The sequence below is a fragment of the Equus asinus genome, chromosome 21 (assembly GCF_041296235.1).
Source record: "Equus asinus isolate D_3611 breed Donkey chromosome 21, EquAss-T2T_v2, whole genome shotgun sequence".
NCBI classification, from domain to species: Eukaryota; Metazoa; Chordata; class Mammalia; order Perissodactyla; family Equidae; genus Equus; species Equus asinus.
The window spans coordinates 29,566,501-29,593,290 of record NC_091810.1 but is presented as its reverse complement, the minus strand read 5'-3'; the positions used below and the strand labels follow the sequence as shown (position 1 = coordinate 29,593,290).

Here is a 26,790-nt window from a genome sequence, read left to right as displayed (position 1 = left end):
TAATTTAATTTTATATATGGTGTGAGGTAGGAGGTCCAGCTTCATTCTTTTGCATGTGGATATCCAGTTATCCCAGCAGAATTTGTCAAAAAGACTATTTTTTCCCCATTGAATTGTTTTGGCATCCTCGTCAAAAATCATTTGACTGAAAATGTGAGAGTTTATTTCTGGACTCTCGATTCTACTCCACTGATCTGTATGTCCATCCTCATGCCAGTACCACACCATCTTGATTACTGTTGCTTTGTAGTAAGTTTTGGAAGGAGGAGTCCTTTAATTTTGCTCTTTTTTAAAAGATTGTTTTGGCTATTCTGGGTCCTTTGCATTTCCATATGAAGTTTAGGGTCACCTTGTCAATTTCTGCAAAGAAGCCAACTGGGATTCTGATGGAGACCACATCGCGTCTGTAGATCATGGGGGAGTATTGTCATCTTAACGAGATTAAATCTTCTGATCAGTGAACATGGTGTGTCTTTCCATTTATTTTGATCTTCCTTTGTCTCTTTCAACAACATTTTACAGTTTTCAGAGTATAGGTTTTGCACTTCTTTTGTGAAACTTATTCCTATGTATTTATTCTTTTTGATGCTATTGTAAAATGGAATTGTTTTCTTAATTTCATTTTCAGATTGTTCATTGCTAGTGTATAGAAATACAACTGGTTTTTGTATGTTGATCTTTTATCCTTCAGTCTTGCTGAACTTGTTCATTAGCTGTAATAGCTTCTTAGTGGATTCCTTAGGATTTCCTAGATTCAAGAACATGTTATCTGCAAATAAGATAAATTTACTTCTTCCTGTTCAACTTGGATGCCTTTATTTCATTTTCTTGCCTGATTGCCCCAGCGAGAAATTCCAGTCCAGTGTAGAATAGAAGTGGTAAGAGCAGACATCTTTGTCTGGCTCCTGGTCTAAGGGGGAAAGTCTTGAGTCTTTCACCCTGCAGTACGATGCGGGCTTTTCATAGACGCCCTTTATCAGGCTGGGGAAGTTCTCTTCCATTCCTAGCTTGTTGAGTGTCTTTATCATGAAGGTGAAAGCTAGTTTTAAAAAAAGACCTGGAGATCAGATCAAGACAGAGCACTGAACACACATACTTTGTTCCCTCTTGGGTTGTTTTCGTTTTTAGCAAAAAAAAATACAGGTCTCGGAAAATGGAGAGGAGACATCAACAAGGAAATAGTTAAAGCTGGGAAGCAAATGGGTAGGCAGCCACTGCCTTAAGAAAGCCAAATCTTAATCCAAGTTGCACTTACCAGGAACCAACCAAATCCTCCAAAAGGTCAGGAACTTGCTCACGTAATTCTGGAGTGGAGGTGCAGAGTGGGGAGCACTGAACAAGGAGGATCAGTTATAAGCTGTTAACGAGCTAAGTGGTTCCCCAGATCTGCTCCCTTGGCCCACCCCTCCCTCCAAGACGCAGGGTGCCCGGCCCTCCCCCTTCCCTTCTGGAATGGAGGTCAATTCACTGGGGAGGGGGAGGCTGACTATGTGTGACTGTGTGTGATGAAGGCCGAGGTCCCAGACTGCACCCGGGAGGCTCCGCCTCTAAGCAGGAATTTGGGGGGGTCTGATGAGCCCGAGGTGGCAAGTCCTAAGGACACTGACATTTGCGGTTCCTCAAAAAAGAGCCCCCCCACGTGCCCCTACATTTAACAAGCTCTACTCTTGGATAGTGTTTTCAGCTTTCTAGCCCTCCCATCTAAAATAGGAGATTTAGAGACACTTGAGAAAAGCCTTTAACAGGACATAAAACAAGGAACTTAACTACCACGGAGACTAGTCTGCGGAAAGGAAGCTTTAAATCACCATTAATTTTCTCAAAGAGATGGGAGGATATACCACAGGCGTGAAACAAAAAGAGGATGTGACAAAAAGGAAATGCACAGAAAACAAAATAAAATGGCTCTGGGAAATTGGCAACATGATAGAAGAAACGAAGAACTTAACAGAAGAACTGGAAGACGAAGATGAGGCAGAATAGTTTCCTAGGCTGCTGTCACAAATTACGGCACGCTGGGAGGTGTAAAGCAACAGGTATTTACTGTCTCACAGTTCTGGAGGCTGAAAGTCTGAGATCAAGGTGTCAGCATGGTTGGTTCTTTCTGAGGCTGTGAGGGAGAGTCTGTTCCTTGCCTCTCTCCTGGCTTCTGGTGGTTGCTGGCAATTCCTTTGGCATTCCTTGGCTTGTGGAAGCCTCATTCCAACTCCACCTTCCTTTCCAGAAGGCCGTCTCCCTGTGTGCACCCAAATTTCCCCTTCTGTAAGGACACCAATCGTACTGGATTAGGGCCCATCCTACTGACCTCATCTTAACTTGATCCTCTGCAAAGACCCGCTTTCCAAACAAGGTCACGTTCACAGACACAAGGGGTTAGGACTTGGACATCTTTTGATGGGGGACACAATTCAACACATAGCATGAGGATGCTTTCTTCCAGGAAGAACGAAAATGTAAAAAGATAGAACACAAAAGAGAAATCACCAGAAAATCAGAGGAAGTACAATATCTGAACAACAGGAATTCCAGAAAGAAAAAGTAGAGAAAATGCAAGGCAATCATCCGTGAAACAGTTCAAGGAAACCTCCCAACACTTGAACTGACTTGAATTTTGGGGTCGAAAGGGCCCCCTGGGCGTTTGGCACAATGGTGAAAAGAGACCCACACCAAAGAGCATAGTCATGAAATATCAGTGCACTGGAGACACAGAAAACTTTCCTTAAATGACCAGGGAGAAAAAACCGGTCCCCTGCACAGGATCAGGAGCCAGAAGGATTGAGGCTTCTGAGCAGCATCACCAGCTGTGAGGAAGGGAAAGACTTCCAACCAGGGGATTGTGCCAGGCAAGCGGGAAGGAAGAAGAACGATGTTATTGGTCTTGAAAGGTCTCAAAGAACATACCTGCCACACACACATGCTTTCTCAGGAAGCTACTGGAGGATGAGCTCCATCAAAATGAGGGAGCAAAGCAAGAAAGAGGAAGACCGGGACAACAGGAAATAGGAGATACAATGCAGAAGAGAAGGAAGTGCACTCCAGGATGATGGTCAAGGGAGATCTGTGCCCCAGCCTGGATGGGGGCAGGGCAGGAGACTGTAGGAGCGATGTCTCCGAGAAGCTGAAACTACTAGGACACCTGAAGCCAAGGAATCTATTGAAAAGAAATCAGATGACAGGTCAGTGAGAACGTGCCAGTTAGTCTCCATTTTGGCTCACCCCCCTATGCATTTCCTCCCCTTCTCTGACCTGCAGCCTCCAGGAGGCTGTCCCTGTGGATTACAACTCTGGGCTCCCTCATCCTTGGCTTCCTGTTGGGTTTGGCTAATGGGAAGTGCTGGCAGGAGATGAAAGGGGATGAGGAGAGAGAGGTCAAGTGTATTTCATGCTCCTTCCTGCCTGCTTTGATGCCACCATATTGGCAGCAGCCACATTATCCCTCCCTGACAACAAATCCTGCAGGGAGCGCCTCCTCCACAGCTCCAAATCTCCTGGGATCCAGGAACCCTATTTCCTCCTCTCCCCTTCAGGCCTGGCACTGGTCACGGCTTCCCACCATTGCTAAAGCCTCGGGGTGCCTCTCCATCCTTGTCCACTCCTCTCTCAACAGCCCTTTCATTTATAGCCCTTGGGTTAATACCTCTGAGAGAAATGCTTTGTCTGACCAGAGCCCTGGCTAAGCCTGTGTGTGTTTCTGTCCGAATTGGTGAGAAACGCATAGAAAACTAAACAAACAACAAAAATAATTATCAACTCCAGAAAAACGAAAGATCATGCAGGAAAGGAAAAAAGTAATCATAGACTCCACTGTGATATACACTTACATAGTCAAATATGAATATCAATCTGACCAAATTCCTTAAAATCATACAGAGAGTTGGGCATGGGGTGAGGGAAAAGTCTACATTTGTGGGGTGGGAATCTGTACAAGGAAAGAGAGCTAAAATCTCATCTTCCACAGCGAAAGTCAAGAGATGACACCTAAGACGGAAAACACAAGAAGGAGCACCGGGTGTGATTCTTAGGAGAGGTGGAAGGACGCATGAAAGAAATAGTGATAAGGAAAGAAAGAAAGGCTTCCTCTGAAGAAGGTGAAATGGAAGGGAGGGGAAGCAGGAAGTTGGGGCTGCTGTTTCTCTTAATGTCTTAGTCAGCTAGGGCTGTGCAACAAAATACCATAGGTTGGGGGGCTTAAACAACAGATATCGTTTTTTTGTAATTCTGGAAACCGGAAGTCTACGATCGAGTACAGGCAGGGTTGGTCTCTCGTAAAGCCTCTCTCCTCTGCCTTCTTGCTGTGTTGTCACATGGCCTCTCCTCTGTGTGGAGTGAGAGAGAGATCTCTGGTGTCTCTGACTCTTCTTATAAGAATATAAGTCCCCTAAGGGACCCCATCTATATGACCTAATTTAACCTTAATTATTGCTTTCAAAGCGCTATCTCCAAATAGAGTCACACTGGGAGTTAGGGCTTCAACATACATATTTGGGGGAACACAATTCAATGCATAAGACAACATGCCTTGTTGGTCTAGGAGATTCTTTATATCATGGGCATGTTGAGTAGGCTGTATCCAGGGAGCATCTGCTGTGTGTTACAGCATCCTGATATAAAGGCCAGGATTAAGAGCATAAAGAATTGGGTGAGAAACGCATAGAAAACTAAACAAACAACAAAAATAATTATCACCTCCAGAAAAACAAAAGATCGTGCAGGAAAGGAAAAAGTAATCATAAACTTCCATAAGAATCATAAAATTCCATATGGACATTTGTTAAATGAGTCCTGCTTTTGGGTCACCACAGGAGACGCTGTCAAGGGTACAGAGATGGACCAGACTCACACAGAGGCCTTTCAGAGCAGAAGCAATTAAATGTGTAACTGAAACTTCATCTCTTCCCCTACCCAACACTTCAGACCACAAAACTCCCCAACTTTAGTACCATTTCTCAATTTTCACTTTAAGGAGTCTGACGAGAAGCAGAAAGGTGACTGGGTACGGAAAGCTGTGTTAGTCTTAGTCTTCAGCCCCACTTTCCCAGAGTGCCCAGTGCCTCAAGCTGGCTTCACTTTCCTTCCAGTTGTCACAATGCAGCCAGGACGGAGAGCCAGGTTTTCCTGTTCAGAGTCTCTCCTTGGAGATGGAGGGCTGAAGGGAGTAGGATGGAGGAAGCCAGGTTAGATTGAGTTCTTTCCAGTTCTTGGTCAATTTCTGTTTATATTCTTATATTCTAATAAATTGGTTTGGTAGACTGATTAATGCTGGAAATATTTGCTGCCACTCCATGTGGCACCCATCCTGTGGGACAATTATGCATCCCTATCCTGTGTGATCGTGTGATTCTTCAGGTGATAAAAGGTGAGCAGAAGTGACGTGTGTCACCTCTAAGCAGAGGCTTGAAGAGACGGAGCATGGTCTGCTCTCCCTTCTGCCTCAGGACTGACAACAATATCCCTGAGAGGGGCGGCCGCATCAGCCTGGGTTCCAGGGTAAAGACGACGTGAAGCAGAGCTGTAGGGCCCTTGCAGCGTGGGTGAGAAACCAGCCTTTGTGGTTGTAAGCTTTGGAGGTTTGTGGTCATTTGTTACAGTAGCAAAACACAGCCTGAGCTGACTGATTTCAGGTGGGGATTTCTTCAGTTTGAAGCTGCCCAGCAGCTCCACATGAGCTCGTGGGGCCATGTCATTCTCTGCACAATATAGAGCCCTTCTTTTTCAGGGAGGAAGTCATTTAGAGGAAGAGAAGCGAGAGCCATACCAAAATTCTCTGCATCCTTCTTGGCCTGCAGAACATCCACAGCCAATCCTCCTCTTCTTTGTTGAGGAAGAGTGGCCCTGAGCTAACACCTGTACCCATCTTCCTCTACCTTATATGTGGGATGCCTGCCACAGCATGGCTTGGCTAGAGGTGCTAGGTCCACGCTCGGGATCCGAATCTGGGAACCCCGGGCCGCCAAAGCAGAGTGCTGGAACTTAACCGGTGCACCACCGGCTGGCCCCGATTCCCATGTTTTTAAGAGGCCTTCAGGAGGATGTGTGCCAGGGCAGCTGGCTCTATCTGTCAGCTGTCTGCTAGAGACAGGAAATGCACAGAGTAGGGCCTCGGAACCCAGGCCTTGTCAAATATATGTTCAACCCCTCCCCCACACACTCCCCACACTAGGCTCCCAGCGGGTGGGGGCAGGAAAGTCACAGGCTTTCTCAAACTTTTCAACTGAAGCTCTCACCGAAGCAGAAGAGTGTACTGAGAATGTGAGATTTCAGGTCTTGTGTTTTATTTCTAAAATCCATGTCGAAGTAGTACTTCACCCAGTTCTGTGCTTCTGGGAATGACATTGTGTATTTAGCTCCTCCCACGTGCCAGGTGGCGAGCGCCTCCCCTCTCCTGCTCCAGGGGGTGCCAGCCTTTCCCAGCCAGGCTCCGACGACGGGATCACCCAGCCTGGGAGGAGCGAGGCTCCCCACCGGGCTCCCAGGCCCCGACACACCTCCTTCGGGCAGCGGACTCCAGCAAAATCTTCTGACGCTTGGGTGGTGGGGCGCTGGGGACTGTCACAGGTGCTGAAGCGGATGGTCATGTCCAGAGGCTGCCAGTGCCTCACCTGCTGTCAGGAAGAAAGGCTTCTGGCGTCCAGGGAGTCAAGAACGACTCACTTAAGCAGGAGCGTGACTAAGATGAGAGTGGATTCGCGATGCCGCTGCCAGCCAGGGCGCACTGTCAGATCTCTCCCAGAAATCGACGGAGGAGAAACGCACACAGCGGGAGGCGGCTCCTTGCCCGGGCGCCGCCGAGCCACAGCCACGCTGTTGGCACACAGATGCTCCAGGAGTATTTTCCTGTCTGCTGTTCGGATGCCAGACCTTCGCTCTTCTGCCATGGGGATTCTGCTTTCCAGCTCTGAATGGTCCTGTCTCTGTAACTAATAGGCACCCAAAGGGGAAATGAGCTATCCTTTCACAAAGCTACCATGGTTTTCAAATGTGGCCTCTGTGGTGGGGGAGGGGGCATGCAGGACGCCTGAGTTTCCCAGGGCGGTGTGCCGGACACCCGAGGCACCAGGGTGGGGAAGGGAAGTAGCAGTTTATGAGCATCTCCTAGGAGCCAGGATTCATCAGCTCACGGAATTCTTACAACACCTTACCATTCTACGCAGAACAAAAGTGAGGTTGAGAGGGGCTCAAGAATTTCCTCAAGGTCACATTGATGCATGGTACCTATTATCTCTTAACTGCAAGTCTTTTCCCAAACGTTTCCCCCAAGAGTTATGTTAGTGGGTGGAAATTTGGTCAAATAAGTTTTTAAAACACCATATTAAAGAAAGTTAAATGGGTTTCTTCCCTGCAGGACTTCTCAGAGCTTTTGATATGCTGCTAATAATCACTGTGAAACTCCAAGAAGGCTTCTATATTAAACAGTATTTACAAAATTTATTTGGTCTCAGCCAGGCATCTGGCCGAACTGGCGTTCCAGGAAACATCCTTTGGGGCCAGCTGGGCATTCAGCCTCTCAAAAACTGAAAGCCAGGACACTGGATTAGGCAGCATGGATTCCTCCACTTATTAGCTGGGTGACCTTGGGCAACTCCTTAACCTCTCTGCACTGGAGTTTCCTCCTTTGTAAAACAGGGAGTCAGGGATTCCTTCATTCCACAGCTGTTTATTGGGTGCACGCTGACCCTGCCAGGAGCTGTTCTCCACATCACTGAGGGCCGTCAGCGTCAGTGTCAGCGTCACATTGAATGTGACAGACGGGAGTGCATTCCAGGGTCAGCACACTTTTTCTGTAAGAGACCAGATAGTCAATACCTTAGGCTCCGGGGGCCACACGGTCCCTGTTGCAACGACTCCCTCCTGCCGTTGCAGTGGGAAAGAAGCCACAGACAAAACACGAACAAATGGGCATGGCTGTGTGCCAATAAAACTTTATTCATAGACACTGAAATTTGAATTTCCTGCAATTTTCACGTCACAAATAATATTCTTTAAAATTTTGTTTCAACCATTAAAGATGTAGAAACCATTCTTGGCTCATGAGCTGTACAGAAACAGGCAGCGGGGGTAGGATCCGCCAGCGCGTTTAGTTTACCCACCCCTGTACTGAGCGGTGTTACTGTGAGGATTAAGTGAGTTAATCCACATCCGCACTTAAAACAGCGCCAACAAAATGTGATGTTCTTGCTACTTAAATTTTGCTATGACGATGCCCGTCTGTGTTGAGTAGAACTGGTTTCCAGAGTCAGAATGAAATGAGGAACTGTCACAGGGCTGGGAACATAAAAAACGTCCTAGTGTGAACTGTCAGGACACCCTCCCCCCACTTACACGTGTCTCCATTCCCAGGTCACTGTCACCCCTGGGTAAAATTGTCCACTTTTTGGATTCATCGGCTTCTACAGAAGAGCGGGGAGTCCGGCCGGGTGTCGGAGGTCCCGCCTCTGCTCAGCAGGCCACCAAAGAGGTCCCCATCTCTTGGTGGCCGCACAGGCGAGCTGGCCCATCTGTCCACTGCGACATGATGAAGAGCACTGGCGGCTGCTGATTGTTCCGAGATGAATAGGAGGCGCTTGCAATTCTCCCTCTGATGACCCGATTTGTTTGCTGTCTTCGTGGGCATTGTCAGGATGAGCGCTGCAAGCAAGAGCCGCCTGCAACTCTACAGTAGAATTTATGAGAGGGTCTTGCCTCTCGGGAATGCCTCAAATTCGCGGTTTCCACTCTGGCAGACTGTTGGAACTCTGGCCAGTGAGATAACTCTACTATACACTCCTCCAAACAGGTACAAATTCCTTTAGCTGCAGAGAGGCAATGAACACCATTTATCCGTCTACCTTGCTCCTGTGCACGGAGCTCTCCCCATTCTGGGCTGCCGTGACGGCTGAATTACTCAGGCTGGAACCACGGTTCTCATCTAGAATTCACTCTCCCTGAGCATTATTTGTGGCTGATGTAGTGGTTTGTAGCTCAAACTTGTCTGTGCTAGGAGCTTGTGACATCTGTGCCTGAGTGCGAAAATCTCATTCTCAATTAATAACTACATATGTGTATATATACATGTGTATGTACATATATGTAACCCAGCAACTAAGACTTACTAAGCTTCTACTGTGCGGTGTTGCCAGGCGCCCTGCAGCTAATTCTCTGACTCTAACATTTTTTTTTCCGAGGAAGATTAGCCCTGAGCTAACATCTGCCACAAATCCTCCTCTTTTTGCTGAGGAAGATTGGCTCTGAGCGGACATCCGTGCCCATCTTCCTCTACTTTATACGTGGGACGCCTAGCACAGCATGGCTTGCCAAGCGGTGCCAAGTCCGCACCCAGGATCCGAACCGGCGAACGCCAGGCCGCCGAAGCAGAACGTGCGAACTTAACTGCTTTGCCATTGGGCCGGCCCAAACCTTTTTCTTTTTTAATAATAACAGGGCAGTGATCATCATGTAAACAAAAGCAATGTTTTAATGAAGGAAAGCCGTATTACTTGTAACACTGTTTGTACACACAGAAACACAGAGAAGCTGTTAAAAATCCACTGACTATTTACATGTGGCCTTAACCAACGGCTCCTTCCTCTGGGCCAGGAAAATAAATAAATAAGAATGTAAAAACAAGGTAAAACAATCACAAAACAAACCCTTCTCATTCGTTCCTGGTGTTGACATCAGTGAAGCATTAGAATGAATGTTCAGAAAAACTTTTTGCTGCCTGATGTTAAAAACACAGCAAAACACAAGCAACCACTGGAGCACGGGCCCCGGCGCCTCGGCAGAGAGCCGGGCAGCAGTCCGAGAGGAGGCAGAGCAGCCTGGGGAGGCCAACTCGCCCAAGGTAACCCAGTAGGTGGAGGTGGGAGTCTCGTCCAGTTCTGACTCCAAAGATATATTCTGTCGTTTCCAGGAATCACATCCGTTTGGTGTTCTGCCCTGTTATTCGAGAGTCCCTAAGGTTGACAAAACCGGTACAACAGCCTGGGCAGGTCCCCATCTGGCCTACATGGCAACACCCATCGTGGCTGGCAGGCCTGTGAGGCTGGCATTTAAAGCCACAGCGCTTCACACCGGCTCCTCCTGCGGTCCTGTGTTGAACAAGGAGCTGAGCCTTTTGAAGAGTTGGGTGTTGGATCTTTAGTTCTCTCCTTTCCTGATGCCTCCAAGCTGGTCTTCCTCTCGGAATTACTATGGGAGTGCCCCATAATTGAAGAGTTGATTAAAAACTGCCTTGTAGGATTCCCCAATTGCTTTGGGTGGGTTTTATCCAGGCCAGTGAATTTTACCTCACAGGAGCATGGGGTCGTGATGCCCCTACGGCCGTGTTGAGGATTCTGAGTGAATTCATCCGAAAGAGTACTGTGATTGATTAGTCATGTCTGGCACAAGCTCGAGGTGGGAAGACCACCACTGTGGGTGGTGTCACTTATTTGCCAGGTCTGGGTCAAAGGCACCTGCAGCAGCGGGCCAATTGCAGTCTATGCTCTCCTCTCCACATATTCATCCTGTTTTGCTGTTTCTTTGCACAGCTCTGGACTCATAGTTGGGACTACAGAAATGCCTGGTCACTGGAGGCCTTACAGGGAACTGCCCCCCCCCCGCCTCGTGGTTAATGCCTTTCCAGAAAGAAGGCAGGCTGACCAGGCAGAAGATTAACACCTGGCTATCTACTTCCACTCCAGTGTCTGTCCAGATCCAAGCCCCTCCCCATCTTTCCAGACATGTCCTATGATCTTTTCTAGAAAAATCAGAGCCTTCCCTGCAGTATTCAGTGGTCCATTTCTATGGGACTTGACAGAGCCCAGGCTGCTGAAAGATAGTACTTTCCTGACAAACGCCATTAATGGCAGCCAGTTCAGAACCTGGCTTCTTTTGATGATTGGCAAACAAGACCTTGATCAAGAGTTTTTAATCCTAACACAAGGATGGCTCTGAACCTTCCCTTGCTATGATTTCAGTTTCAGAACTGGTGGGAGGTGAAGGATGAGACAGACCAAGGACCTCCCCGACATCCCTCATCTTCTCTTCCCTGGCCCAGGCAGAGGCTGGGTGGTTTCCAGCTCACAAGATGACCAATAAGCCTGGGCACTTTCCAGTTTAAAACATCATCCTACCCCAGACAAGATTAATTCAGCAAGAGCTTCTTACCATGATGGTGTCACCGCTGGGGCTTAGTTGTCGCCTCCCTTCTCAACTTCCCAACTGGAAAGAATCCACCCTCCCTAGAAGAGCTCCTTGCACTTTCACTGCAGGGGCCGCCTCTCGCTGCTTGTCCACACCTACGGTGGAGGGCAGCTTCCATCCTCTCCAAAGGATGGTACCAGCACCACCAGCAGTGGGGACCCTCATAAAGGACCCCTCAGGTGCCAAAGCATGCTGATGGGCAGCGGTTAGAGCTGATCGCCTGTCTGCATCCACAATGAGGCCCAGGAAACATCAGAGACACCCTCTGATCCCTGCCCTTTAACCCTTCGAGATCCTTTCCAAGACTTTGCAGGAGCCAGACTTAGCTTAAGACTCAGTACGGAAAACAAAGACAAAGGAAAACAGCGTTTGCCAAGTTTTCTTTGACCAGGGACAAATCCACTTTCAAGTTACGGACCTGCACCATTCATACTGTCTTCTTCTCAGTACTAGTTCAAGTGCAGAGCCAGGACAAAGAGTCATCTTTGAGTGGTTTCCATACTCTTTGGAAGGTTAGTGGCTGCTGTCAGCTCAGCAGCAGGCTTCCTAGCAAGAGGCTATAAGCCAGCTTTCCTCCTGTGGCTTTTAGGTTTCACATTGCGTTTCATTTACATCTGAATCACAATTTACCCAACTGCATTTGGCCAGAACCAGTTGGTCTTGTGAAGGTTTTCCATCACACAAAGAATTAACCATTGCTAGCCATCATCTCCACTTCCTTCTTTAAATCATTGCAACCTATCTCAAAGGATGCGCTTGGAGACACTGGTTCGTTTTCTTCCAAGATTCCGCCCTTCTTTTGTTTAATTACAGTTCCTACTGCAGCTCTGAGCCATGTAGTAAGGCACACGCATCAACTTCAGCTTCTGATGAACAACTCAAGGACTCACTTACACTCCTAGTCACACTGGAAACACTCCACAAGTTAAAAATCTGGGTACAAAAGTAATAACTTCCCTGAGGGTTAAAATCTACACAGACAAAAATAAAGATTTCAATGTAAATTTTACTATTTTATTTGTGAAAAAACTACAAGCAGAATTCATAAATAGACATTTCTATTTAAAGCAGGAAAATGATAAAGTGGCTTCTAATAACATAGTCGTGCACATGCCAGTAACAGGAATATATTAACATCTTTTATTTGCTAGACAAAGAGCAGTGTCCAATATAAATTTCCCCAAAACATTTAAGACCTGTGAATTTCTGACCAGTTCACAAAACCACCAACGGACACTTTAGCATGAAGAAAAACCAAACCTAACAGACTGTCAGCTCTAAAGACATCACAGAGCAGGAACTTCCCAAAGCGTTATACAAGCTGTCTTTCTGGGCAAATGAAAAATATAGCTCGTATAATACATTAACAAAAATTCACAAGATTATGTTTTGACATACTTAACAAGCATTCTCTATTTGTCTCCAACAAACAAAGCTAAGGAAATAATGTAACCATCTTTACACAGTAAATTAAGGTTACAAGTCATACACAAGAACAGAACTGCTTGCGCATTAAAAACTGTTCAGCTCCATTGTCATACTCTAAATGTTGGCTCTTAAACCATTTTCGGTTACATACAAGCAAAGGTTATTATATATTCAGCAATTAATAAATTTTCAATAATTTAAGATATGGTAGCTTAAAAAAGTAGACTGAGAATGGTCTTGATAAGGCAGGTGAAACATCTTAGTGGAACTAAACTCACAGAAGCTTCTGCCAATGTTTCTAAATATCCAGATTGAAACTGAAAGGTTTTGATTAAAATATTTTGTGGGTGTCAAGACATCTTTAACTTTTTTTTTAACTGCATGACTCAAGCAGAGCAAGTCAGGTAAGCTCTGTGTGTGCGCACGCACGGGTGTGAAAGATCGTGTGGTATTAAAACAAATGGAAACTTGCAAGCGTAACACTGTGCTTTTGTTTTTTTGTTTTGTTTTTATAACCTGCTTATGGTGCCACTGAATACCAAGTATTTCTGGTCCTCTTTTAACATACATCTTTATAATCTACACTAGTGTTTTTACGCGCTGCCTACTAATCGTAGGGCAGGCTGCAAATGCAGGAAGGTACAGGAATTCCATCTCCAGAATGCATGCCTGAGGGATGCCAGCAATTTCAGAAACTAAGTCTAAAGTACCTACCACCTCACTACTCAACAGAATACACAACAGCAGCTAAAGGTCCGGCCCATGAACGCCCGGTTGCTGAGAAGTCCCACGGTCAGCTGCAGTTTCTATCAAAAGGGCAATTTCATCTCTCCTGTTCTAAAGCAATTCTTCCTTCCTCCACACCCTCCCTAACTCTTTAATTTATTCTTTAATTTCTCACGGAGGCAAAACTGAAAAACCAAGACATTGGCAATGAATTAATTAGCAGCCTATGAGTAGCTGGTTAATCAGCTTTTTCCACTAATCTAGGGGTCCAATCACTTTACATGAAACTAATTTTGAAAAAGTACACAGTGTCTCTGAACAAAGTGCATAGCAACACTTACTGGTTCAAAAAGCAGTGCAACCCATGTGAGTTTGGTGGCATTTAAATTTTTTTAAAAAGTTAATTAAAAAACAGCAATTCCTTACATCTCTGGAAAATAAATATGGCTGACTAATTTACCCTCCCTGAGACCCTTAATAAAAGGAATATTAAAACTTTAGAAGGAATGTCTTTGCAATATCCCACTAATATTAAAATGTGGATTTAAAATTCATAGTCAAATCACTATGTATTATATATTCTGATGCTTACAGAAAGCATCTGATTTCCTTTGGTTCGTTAATAAATACTTTACAAATGTATTCAAAAAGATAAGCATAGTTTGCATCCCAAATACAAGCACTATTTTAAAAAGAGGGGAACATTGTCCATGCATTTGAGAATAGGACCACAGCAACAAATGGCACTGCTTTATAATCTACACCTTTGAGAAGAGAATTTAAATTATGGTACATTGGTGACTACAGAATAGTTTTAATGTAAATGTGAAAGGAACCTTTCCTGTTGGCTACTCAAATCAAGCTGTTAATTTTTTTTTTACTCGTTGCCTCCACACACAGAAGATACTTCTATTCTTAAGGAAGCCAGGTTTCTCACACCAAAACGTGGTGCTTCATCACAAATCAGCTGCCCTCCCGTGAGTCCCTACAGTACGATCAAATAAAGGAAGGGAACGCCAAGTTCCCACGCGTCAATGAAATGCCTCTGAAGTCTAGGAATTCTGCCGATGCCAATGTTTAAGAGTCAAACAGAAGAGACCCTAAATCCAAACAAAGCCAAACAAAACAAAACATTCTAAAAATGAGAAGGGTGGAGTCAAATTAGTGGTTTTGTTTTATTGTTTTTGCAAGACAAAAAACAAAAAAAAAAGGAGGAAACTGTAAAAGAGAGTTTACTCCAACTATCTTCGCGTTGAGGAAGAAAAGCTCACACACTCGCAGGAAGTAAGAGCTCTCCAGGCACCTCTGGCTGCTGGAGCTCAGACCATACCCGGTTCCTCCCACCGCAGGGAGCTGAGAAACGTCCCCCAACAGGGAAGAGATCCACGTGGGGACTGGAGGTGTGGCTGAGAACCTTGGTTCTAAGAAAAAGAACTCTCCCAACTGAACTGGGTGGGGAGGGAAATGAGGGATTCAACTACAAAAACCACCCCTGCCACGGCACGTGCCAAGTGGACACAGGGATTTGCTTCTCGTATGGACCAAAAAGACAGTTCAGACGGTTTTAATCCTAAAACTAAGAGACAATTTATAGATTTACCTCAGACATGAGTAGAGGCCTGGAAAATGGATGGAATTCAAGCTACAGAATACCATATTTTCATGAGTGCTTACGTAAGAACAGCAATGTTAACATGTAACCGTAATTTACACGAATACTTGGCATTCTGGAGCTAGTTTAGTTATTTTGAACCATCAAAGCTCTCCCAACTAAACCACTTGTGATTTGTCAGTTCATTCCATTGCAAATGCAGGCTATCTGGAGCAGTCTTTAAATTTGAGATCACATTGTTAAAAAATATATATTTTTATATCGTCCAGTACTCTTTAGACAGATGAGAGACTCAAGTTCCCACGTGGGTTGGAACATACTTCATGTAAGACTGATTTTAATTTAATTTCAGCTCTTTCATAGAAGGGACTGTCCCAGATCTGTAACTGTTCAATGTTGTATTCACTTCACAGTGTATCAAGCACCAGCGTTGCCATGGATTGGTTTCAAATAACCCTTTATATATAATTTTATATTTATATATATATAGTTATATCAAAACTGATAGTACATAGTATAACTGGAAGAAAGAACTAAACTTAAAAGGATATGCTGAAAGGATGGAGTTTGTGAACACAATAAATAAAAGTTCCCTCCCCCTCCCAGCCCACCCCCCAACAAAACAAAAACAAAAAACCAGTTGTAATGTACATGGAAAATTGTGCACAGCAGATTTTTTTTTTTTTTATAAAAAGTAGATTCAGGAGCACATCCAATTATAAATGATTGTTAGGAAAATCATATAAAACAATGGAATACATAAAAGTGTCAAGAGTAATCGTCAGGGTGCGAAATTCCTTGGTGGCCAGATGCCCATGGCAAGCAGAAATCATCCTGGCAGCATCACTAAGAGGTCGATGTCCACAGAAGATTCTCCAGGGGTGCAAGCAGCATGGGCAGGTGGAGGATTTGAATTTCATACCCTGATTCATAGTTTTCACAATTCCATGTGCAATTTCAGAAAGATTCATCATTTACTGCTGACATGTCGCCCTTTGGCGTGGAGGAACGGGAGGAGCCCTTGTCTGTGCTCTCCGATCCCGAGCTGCTCTGGTTCTGCTGTTCTGACCCTGCACTGGAGGTCACTGTGGATGAGGATGTCGAGGAGGAGCGAGTCTTTTCCTTAAAGTCTGTGATAATGACGGTGACGTTGCCCACAGTTACTGCCAACTGCTGTGCGGTGCTCCTGTCCACGTTTTTCAGCCGGGGCCTGAAAGCAACATCACAGGGGAACAGCCTATTGAATAAGCCAGGGATTCAAAACGACTCTTGGCAGAACGTCATCAACACACACATAGACTTCATGACCCTCTGGCAATGAATCTAAACTGCTACCCCACATACCAGAGCTTACTACAAAATCTGCTGATTAACCTCGGCAACAATAGAAACCACCAGCAGTTAGTAAAGCTTTGGCACACTGCAAAATTATCATCAATTTCTCTCTCTCCTGTGCTGGCCGCAGTGATATAAAAGTAGCTCACATATATACACACACATATACTTTAAAAGTTAACAATCCCACACCTAGCTCTTCACTCCACCCCTTCTCAGCCTACAAACCCAGAAGGACAAAACCACCTTGGGTACTTGATTATGACTAAGCCCATCAGAGCAGCAATTCAGTCTTGCCTTCTAGTCTCAATTACCTTGAGGTGTGATTCGTTTCACTGGTCTTTGTTGTAGCATTTGCAGACTGTATACTGTTTGCTTCGCTAGGAGGATCTTTCAGAATATCAGACTTTGGTCTAAAAGGGGAGGATACAAAAAGAGGCATTTAAAAGATGTATTTGATTCACTTGCAAAATAATATCCTGTTACTGAGTGATCCAGGAACTTACTTTGTTTTCTTGTTGGTATTTTTCTTGGTAACACTAGGACTAATTTCCTTATCTTTCTCAGGTTTCTCTTTGTCTTGCTTTTCAACTTTCTCCTTCTTCTCCTTTTTAGGGGGTGGTGGAGTGGCATACTGTTGTGCCACTTGTTGTGCCACCAGCTGAGAATTGATCCGAGGTTTTCTAAAACATTCAAGAAAAGACACATCAACAGTTGCTCTATAAATATCTCTTTAATTTTTTAATTTTGGTCTCATAATTTCTTAAGTATTTTATCACTGCTATCTGGGAACTCAAAACGAAATTATATAGTATTATTTCTACATTATTATTTTTATGTAGTATGGATAAGTTCATAAAACTTCTCTTTCAAATACACTTCGTGTCCATCTACCTTTAATGACATATACACGTGTACTCACACAAACACATATCTCTGTGCAGTAAAAAAAGTCTTTCCGCCAACAAAACATGACACTGTTTCTAAGAGTGCTGAGAATTCCACTTCTTTTGAGCTGTCAAGATTATACTGACTGACAGCTTTCAAATACTCCTGCTCCAGAGGGTTAATCTCATTTTATTAAATGGACACTGGTAATCCCTTGAAAAGAGAATGAAATTAGAAGTGTGACATTCACTCCTCAATCTAATTATTCCAACTTGGTCTGCTCCCCTGCAGCTCTGTGACTGGCATGGACAACACACACAGAGCAACAGAAGGTAACTGTGGTTCATACTAGCTCTCAAGGGGATGAAGACTGAAAGTCACTATAAAAAAAATCTTAGACAAGTGATACATTCATTGTGCCATCAACCATTATGTCCGCGCCAATCTCCAACTGACACTGGCTCTTAACACTATTGTTTACAAATTCTAAGTGGTGCCAAACACTTTTCACAACGCACGACCATTCAGACGCAAATAGGAAAGGGAGAAAGGAAAGCCTATGCATTACTTCTATACAATATTAATTTTCAAAGACATTGCCATCTAGATCAAGGTTCACAATATAATAAACTCTCCAAGTACAAAGCAGGAAACAAATATCCAGACGGGTCATTCAAGAGGTAAAACAACTGGCTGCCACAATGTAATGATCACCTTCAGACTGCACAGCACCCTCTCCACTCCCCAGGACAGAGGAGCTGGCCGCAGAAAGATAACTGGACAGACTAGATGTGGCTCATCACTGGGAGAGCCAGTGGTGGAGGACTGGAAAAAATAAAAAACAAACCTAGGAAAAACAAAACAAAACAAAACAAAACAAAGCTTCCTTCTTCAGTAATTCTGCCATTCTTTGCAAGAAAACAACCAACCAAAAAGAGAGTTGCTAGATACATGACATGCTGACCCCAAAGTTAAGCATGGTTACTGGAGCATCTCTTGGGAGCGGCTGTGATGTGGTTGAGAAGGGATGCAAGACGAGCGGACAGATGCTTCCTCCATGACTTCATCAAGGTGAGCCTGAGGTGGAGGCACTGAGTTTGTTCTGAGGGTTTCAGTACTAGTCCAGTGGTGGTGTGGCTTTGCCAGAAAACAAACCAACAAAGGTGCAATCTCAGAGCAAGTTTCCTACCGGCCCTTGGCAACACGGGCCTTGGTCATGGGGTGGCACACCATGAAACTCAGTCACAGGTACACCTCAGCCTGCATCACAAGTGGCCTCACTTGTCACTGAGCAAGGGATTCAAACACAGATGTGAAGGACCCCTACAGAAAGGGAGGACTGTACTTATTCTAAGCCCCGCACCCCCAAAACACACAAAGGACCCCATGTGAAAGGTAACCTCCTCTTTTCACAGGTTCCAACAAAGGGAGAAACAGGCATTCTAACACATTCTACTCCTTCAAAGAGGAAGTGTGACTGTGTTAATGCTTACAAAGAAGATAATCACCACTACAAGACACTTCATAAGCACTCACTGGGGACACAAACAGATCAGCTGTCTATGGGGATTGCCAAGCAGTTTAAATCAGAGTTAACAACAAACTGCCCTACACTAACCAATATTTGGGTGTCAAAGTGAAATAACTCAGCCAGAGTTAATACTGTGGATAAACCATTAAACCTCTATGAAAAAGTATACCTTGACAGAGAGTGCCAATTAAGCTAGTTTGCGTCCTTTACTCAGAGAAGTTGGACAGAAGAACAGGAGACACCTGGACACCAGTCTAAGAACCTTCACAGAGAGAGAATCAAAGGTAAACCAGACGCCTGCCCCACACCACTCCCAGCCCAATCACCAGGACCACCCCATCTGAGCTAGAGGTGCCCTACAAAGTCCTACGGTGTCACTTACCACGCAGCACTGTAACTGCCAATCAACTGTATACTCCTCGATGGCAAGGCCACGTACTAATCATCTTTGTTACCATGACCTTCAGCTAAGTGCCAGGTACTCAATGAAACTGTCTACTCTATGAATAAAGAGTAAACAGAGTGCAGAGAAAGGCAAAGTAGGATGAGGACTAAGAAGGCCCAAGCTTTTGGTGACCAGGAGGTCACTGTCAACTTGCAGGAGAACAAGCCACATGGGATCAGGCTGCAAAGATTAAGAGACTAAAGGCTGTCAGAGGAAGAACAGAGAGGCGGGAAACAGGAACCCTTCTTTGAGAACTGTGGTGCTGAGGTAAAGGGCAGCCCTGGCCACTGCCCAAAGGGGTAAGCAGGGTTTGAGGAGCTTTCTACAGAGACGGGAGACTTACATCATGTGTACACTGAGAGGAAAGAAACTAAAGGCAGGCAAGAGAGTGGGGGTAACTTGGTGGGGGGGGGGGTGGTGAGGGGAGAGGGAGTGGCACAGGAGAGAAAGAATACCATCAAGAACATTCCTGGAAAAGAAGTGGGGACACTTTCTTCTGAGACAGGAGCAGGATGCTAGGTAAAGGGGGATTGTGGGCAGAACTGGAAATGAGAAATCAGAGAAGAGAATCAGAAACCACGGACATTAGAGTAGCACCTGCTTTGGTGCGTAGCAGGCGCTAACAGCAGAAAAGAGAGCTAGTGCAGAACAGAGAAAAAAGGAGCTCCTCGTGTCTCACAAACTGCCCTTATCAGCATGAGGAGGAGCTCTCACTACCCAGACATCATGCTTCTCCAGAATGGACTATCCCCTAACGAGGCTGGCTTGCCAAGGCTCTGCGCGTACCAGAGACAACAGGTGAGGTGCCCGTCTGCATGTTTCTGCCACATGATCATCTCCTAACTCTCGAGCAGACTCGCTCTCAGAACTGCTCTTCAGCGCCTGCACCACAATCCAGTATCTACAGGACAACTCCACATGCACAAAACGTACAATTCAGCTGTGGCTCCTAATATGTGGCATGTGTGCAGAACCACGTGCATGTTTTCACTTGCTCCTAGGAAAATCAACGTTTGAGTAGAATGGTGGGATGTGTTCCTCTCTCATGAGCAACCAAACCAAAATTTCACAAATGAAAAGGATCAAGGCTAACTGAGATCTGATGCTTACCAAGAACTGTGGGCTGACTGCTAAAACCACCTGTGTTGTTTCAAAAGTACTGCTGTGTTCAAAATGTCCTATGATGTCCTAAGGAGCCGCCTAACTCTTTAGACATCACCTGCCCCTTCCTCACAGAAAACCTTCAACAACAGGTGAGCGCTTATTACTTTAATTCCCAGAGCTGCTTTTTCAAACTAGTTCCCCAACAAGTCCCAGAGTACTTCAAGGTCAAGGAAGGAGGGAGGGGTGGGGAAATACTAATTCTGAAAAGGTACCGAGTTTCTGAACCAAGTGCGTACCAACACTCACTGGTTCCAAAAGCAGTGCAAACCTTTGGGAAGGGAAGGTATAGAAACTAGAGGGGCCACGATGTGAGCCCTCACAGGTAAAGGGGCCACCCTGTCAGAAGTGTTCCGGCAGCTCTTGCCGTCCATCCCCTCCTTACTGCCAGGCCAAGATGCTCTGACTGCACGTGAAAGAATGGGAATGCCCAATCTCCAGTCAGAGAGCTCCACACACTCCACCCCCGGAGGCCACGCTACGTCCTCCAGATTAGACATTACAAATTGCACCTGAAGTGGGAGAGGCCGAACCATTTCACAGCCATCACGGGACAGGCACACCATGAAGCCAGACTTAACACAACATCGCCAAGAGGAGGAACTGTTGTCTCCATTTCACAAATTAAGACAACGGAGGAGCAGAAAGATTAAGAAAGCTGTCCAAGGTTTACAGTTAAGCGGCTGAGCTGGGATTTCTAACCCAGATCCATCTGGACTCGGCATGGACTCCTCTTGTGAAGGTGACCTCAACTGAGCCTTCCTCCGCCTTAGAAGAGCCCAGACTTGTATTTAATAAGCGTGTGTGTGCGTGATGTGACTCGGGCACAGGGTAGGGGTCAACCCAGGCTACAGTTTAGCCAGACATATCCCTGAGAACCTCATTTCCCTCAGCCTCACCATCCTCACTCTGGCCAGAAGAGGACTACTTGGTTGTCCTTAAGGAAAGAGAAAAGGGCAGGGGGGTGCTGGCAAGAATGATTTTAACTGCCTTTGGAACATTCCCTGTAAGGAATGAGTCTTCATCATATTTCCCACTTCCCACAGATTTATGTTGCTTGATGAAGTCTTTTATGCGCCATACAATACTCTGCAAATAGCTGGTTTAATAGGCGCAACTCTGAACACGCAGAGAGCCAACTCTTCAATACAGAGCTGAGAGTCTGGCTTCTACAGAATTACCTAAGTTTCCCAAGTAATGAACTTTACACAAGCAATTACCATCCTTCACAATACAGTGGAAAACATTAGATCCAAGTTCATAGCTTTGGGTGTCTAAACCTAAAATTAAAGGCAATCAATTCCCCCTCCGCACCCCCCACCAAGCCTACTAGACTAGAAATGCTGTACCATCAACAGAGGGCCAGTTTCCCTTTATGAGTATGTTTGGCACCAAACAAGTTTTGGTATCTTCTTCAAGACTGTAGTTTTCATGACAAAAATTTCATCCTCTTAAAATTATTTTATAAATTTACTGTTGCTATTTCAATAGAGTTTACAAACGAAAATCTGCTGTGAAATTTCAGTAGCAGACATCATAAGGAAAACACACCTATTTATTTGCATTTAAACAGCTAATATTTCAGAAGAGAGTCCACTCCATAAAAAGTGAAGCAAATCTTTATCCAGGGACATATGTAATTTTTGAAAAGGAAAAACTTCAGAGTTCAAGCATACATGCACGAATGAACAGAAATGAGAGCAGAAAACAAGGTCTCTTTCTGGATTGTTTTGATATGTGTATTCATGCCACTTTTGGGTAAGAACACAGGCAAACCACATCATTTTATTTAAAGAGGCATGTGCCCTACAAACACCCTTCTTTTCCCGTGTACTCAGAGGAACCTGAGATCTTACTACTCCTTTCTCACGTACTTCTCTACATCTCAGCTACCACAACAAGCACCAAGACAAAGCCATCTTCTTGTGCTTCAGGCAACAAAGGGCAAGAGAAATCGCTAACAAATGATGTCCTTTCCTTCATTCCGTCCAGCTCTTCCTGAACTATCATGTGTGCATTTTGGCCACTTAGGGAATTCCATCTAGGACTTCACTTTTCAATTAAAATATCCCAAAGGCTCTGGAATCAGACAACTCAACCATTTAAAAAAGAAACAAAAAGGTATTTCACAACTTACAAAACATGTCTTCACCAAGTAGCTTACACTGCCCTTCAGTTCTTTGGACATTGCCTGCACACCCCTCAACCCCTTCCTTGCCTTGGCAATCTGTCAGCTGAAGAACAAGCAACTGCAAGGATTTAATAACTCTCAGGACGCCCTTCCATTTAGCTCACTCTATCAGGAGCCACAATTCTTTATGACAGAGCACATCATGGCACTGTGATTCCACATGGCCAGTGTTGCTGTCCCTACACTCAGAAGGTCATCCCACACACGTGCATTGGGGTGGCTAGGGGAGAGGGATGGAGAGAGGGGGAGAGAGAGAGGACTGCGTCGTTAGGTGATTTCATTGTTGTTCGAACACCAGAGAGTGTACTTACACAAACCTACATGGCATAGCCTACTACACACCTGGGCTACACGGTACTAATCTTATGGGACCACCGGCGTATATGCGGTCCATCGTTGACTGACTGAAACATTCTTACGTGGCGGTGCATGACCGTATTTCTGTCTTCACAGGTGAGAGGGAGAGAATGGACTTTGGAGTTAGGACAGCCTTTGGACTTTATTCAGGGCCTGCAACTAAGCCCGGGGAAATTACTCGCAATGGGAATGGGGCCACACCTAATTTAACAGGGGCGAAGTCAAGAGTAAATGAGGTAACGTTCACTTAGCTCTTCTCATAGTACATATCCACAGACCATGTAGATATTCAGCAAAATAATTCCCCTTCAAAACAATACGTACATTACAAAGCACTACTTCCCTAGCGACAGATCTGTCTACCATCCTTCCTCAGATACTTGGCGGCAAATGGAAAGATTTACAAGTGCAAGAAGCTGGTAAGCCTTGCCCTAGGAAATGGTTCTAGGGACATAAATCCCTCACATGTATTAGTGTCCTAAAGTTAATCAGGCTGTCTAGCAGCAACAGCAGCACTAAGGATCCTCACTGACACAGCTGCCAATCTTTCTGCATATTTCAGAGAGCATTTTGGTTCTGCATATTCCTTTTAAAAGAGGATGTCTCCAGGGGAGGCCACCAGACTTCAGTGGTACAACATCCACGGTATTACACAAACTCTCACCAGATGCAACTTGCTTAGGAACAACTGGCTCCAAAAGAACTAACAGAAGCACCCTTAATAAACAGCACAAGCTGAAATGTTCTACTCCAGATTCAAAACTGCCATTTTTAATATTCAAATGTCTCTTCATGCCTTGAAAACACACTTACTTAAATATGTGAGCAGCATAAGTACAGGCACTGTAACTTTTCTGCAACTCAGGAACATACTCATAAGTAAAAGGAGCGACAAGTGGTTTAGATTCATGAAAACAAACATCTATTTTATAAAGCAACCTGGCAGAAGTGCACAGATATCTGAGGCCAGTGGTCTCAAAGAGTGGTCCGGAGTCTCCTGGGGGGTCTCTCAAGACCCTTTCAGGAGGGTCTACAAGGCCAAAACTTTTCCCATAACGATTTTATTTTCCATAGTAATTATTTCCATGATAATTCTAAGATACTACTTGCCTTTTTCACTTTCCAAGTACTCCATGACGTGACATCGCTGCTCTGATAGCTAATGAAATGTATGTTTGTATATGCTTGTGTTTTAAACATTTCTCAGTTTTAACTTCTGATATGGAAAGTATTTATAGATAGAATCATCACGAGCAAAAGCTCCTTGGGGTCCATAATAATTTTAAAGAGTTTAACAGATCCTCTGACCAAAAAGCGTGAGAACTGCCACCCTAGAACCATGGCAAATATTTTACGTGCAAGTTCGCTTCATCAAAGGCAAGAAAGAAGAGACTTTCTTTAGACGGCAACTTCTAGAACAACTCAAGTTTAAATTCTTTCTCAGCAAAAATTCAAAAACGAAATACGAAAAAAAGTTGTCACCTCCAACTACAGGTCAAGAAAACATTTTCAAATAAAGAAAAATTTTAAACTTACTAAACACCACAACAACTTTCAAGAAGGGGGCTTAAAGTATTATAATCTGGCGTCCTTCCATTTCCCCTCCTTTGTGGTGCCTAAAATAACAGAACTTTACTGTGTCCATTCAAATATTTTAAGCAAATGTCCCATAATAAACATGCCCTTTAGGTCTCCAACAGCTTTTCTCCAAAAGCAACCCCAGTGACAACGAATGCACTAGTTAGCATCATGTAAAGAAAAATGTTTCCTAATGTTTTCAAACTGCACCTCCTTTGAAGACGGCTAACTAATTCTTTTTGATACCTCTATTCCGTATTCTCAACATCAGTTTTATTCCACAGTAAAAGACTCTGGTGTTAAGACTGAAAAGGGCCTTTTGCTTGCTGAAGATTTGGTCTGAGGAGCGTTCTGGGGTCACCGCACACTTGCGGCAGTGTGGGTATCACAGCGGTGCTGGCGCTGCGAGTACAGGCATGGTAGAGACACATCTCTCGTCACCTGCCTCATTTAGAGAAAGCAAGCCCGTGCAGGCATCTGATCCCTACGCTCCGGGCCAGCATTCCGCATCTCTAAAGCCCGTTATGGTAAAGGAGCAGGGATGTAACATTCCTCGTGCTGTCTGTCTCCTCTCCCAGTTTCACCTTTGGCATTCTGGCTTATGTTTCCAAATTCACTAAACAGACTTTTCCTGGTGTCTACTATATGCTGAGGGTGGGTATGTGTGGATATATACTCATTTTTCCCAAGGAGTTGATATGACACAGATTTCAATGGCCCAGATCTCTGGTGAAGGTCCTTTGCATTTTATGGGGTGCTCCCTGTCACACAAGCTGGATAGCAGGACTTAACAGGTGAGACGCCTAAGCTCTCCCCGACTTTGCTTTCTGTCTATTTTGGAACCTAACTCAGTGACTTTGGATGACTTACATACTCTCTCCAAACTTGTTTCCTGATTGGTAAAAAAAGATTAAAGTAAATGATCTCTAAGGTTCCTTTAGCTCAGACACCTGTATTCAATATTTAATAAGACAACTATTTGTTCTTAAGGTACAGGCAAGTTTGCAGTTTATACTGTTAGTAACTCATTTAGCCTTTTTTTTTTTTTAACAGTCAGGAATAAACATGAGGTACATTCTACAAACTATAAGATTGGCTTAGTGACTTTGATATGACCTCTCTCTCTCCCCACAAAGATACACAAAATTACCTTATAAATCATGTCACTGATTTAAGGGGAATCACAGAAACTACAAATCTCTAAGCAAACCATATTTTCTAGGGTCAAAGAATATTTTCAGATGCAAATCTTTCTCCAAGAAACACCACGCTAAAGCAATCCAATTTGTTCTGCAAATTACTTTACAGCTGTCAAAGAATTTATTTAAAATGCATTTAACCATTTTGAAATTAAAGTTCATGTCACAAAACTGGGCACTTGCAAAGAACACAGAAGAATTAGTAATTCTTTCAAGAAAAGAAAAAGCGATTAGAAAATTCAAAGAAATCCAACGTCTAACAAATCAGTTGCCCTCTTCAGGTCTCGGTTTCCTCACCTGTAAAATTAAAGAGTTGGACTAAATTAAGATAATCCTTAAGGATTCCCTCAATACTAATCCTTAAAACAAAATAAAAATGTACGTGCCAGAAAATAACAGTTCCAACAAACAAGTTAGTTCATGGTCAAATTACCATGTTATATATAACGGGTTTCCTAAACCACCGGTAATGAAAACTGTCTTCAAGCCCCTCATCACTTCAGAAGGATGTCTATCGCAGAGTTTCTCAACCCCAGCACTGTTGATATTTTGGACCTCACAATTCTTTGCTGTGTGGGGGCTATGCTTATGCACTGTACGATATTTGGCAGCATCTCTAGCCTCTACCCACTAGATGACAGGAGCACCACCATCCCCAAGTTTTGACAGGCAAAAATTTCTCCAGACATTGCCACATGTTCCCTTGGTGGCAAAATCACTCCTAGGTGAGAAGCACTGGTTTATATGAGAATATACTATAAGATAATAGGAATATTTACAAATATGGGAAGGCAGCCCACATAAAAATGGCACTTCTCCCATCAAAATTTTATCAAAAGATATCTGCCAAAAGCATCTGCAATGTGTTCATCAATCTAATTGGTGGGAGTTAGAAGGGGGTAGGATTTAAGAAGAATCCTAAAAACTCTGAATATACTGATACTGTGTTACTTTTTAAATAAAGTTGTAGGATCAATCTTCTCAACTATTTTGCAATCATTTTATTAAATAAAGTTCTGCACTGCATAGCAGCACACAGATTTACCCACCATAAGATATACCATTTACACTGACTAAACATGTCGTCTTTGGTAATTCTATATATGGCTAAGCGTGACACATTTGGTCAGGAACACATCAGTCACTCAGATCTAAGTAAGATTATTTAACGTGTAG

General features: G+C 44.3%; 1 protein-coding gene across 1 annotated transcript in view; it reads right to left on the bottom strand.

Moving 5' to 3' along the window:
• Positions 1 to 12,149: 12,149 nt before the first annotated feature.
• Positions 12,150 to 26,790, bottom strand: part of RYBP (RING1 and YY1 binding protein) — a 74,163-nt gene continuing 59,522 nt past the window's right edge. The window contains exons 3-5 of the mRNA XM_044754387.2: positions 16,771 to 16,947; positions 16,579 to 16,677; positions 12,150 to 16,139 (exon numbers count right to left, since the gene is read on the bottom strand). Of these exons, the coding sequence (XP_044610322.1) occupies positions 15,887 to 16,139; positions 16,579 to 16,677; positions 16,771 to 16,947 (529 nt within the window). The 3' untranslated portion in view covers positions 12,150 to 15,886. The remainder of the gene's footprint in view (positions 16,140 to 16,578; positions 16,678 to 16,770; positions 16,948 to 26,790) is intronic.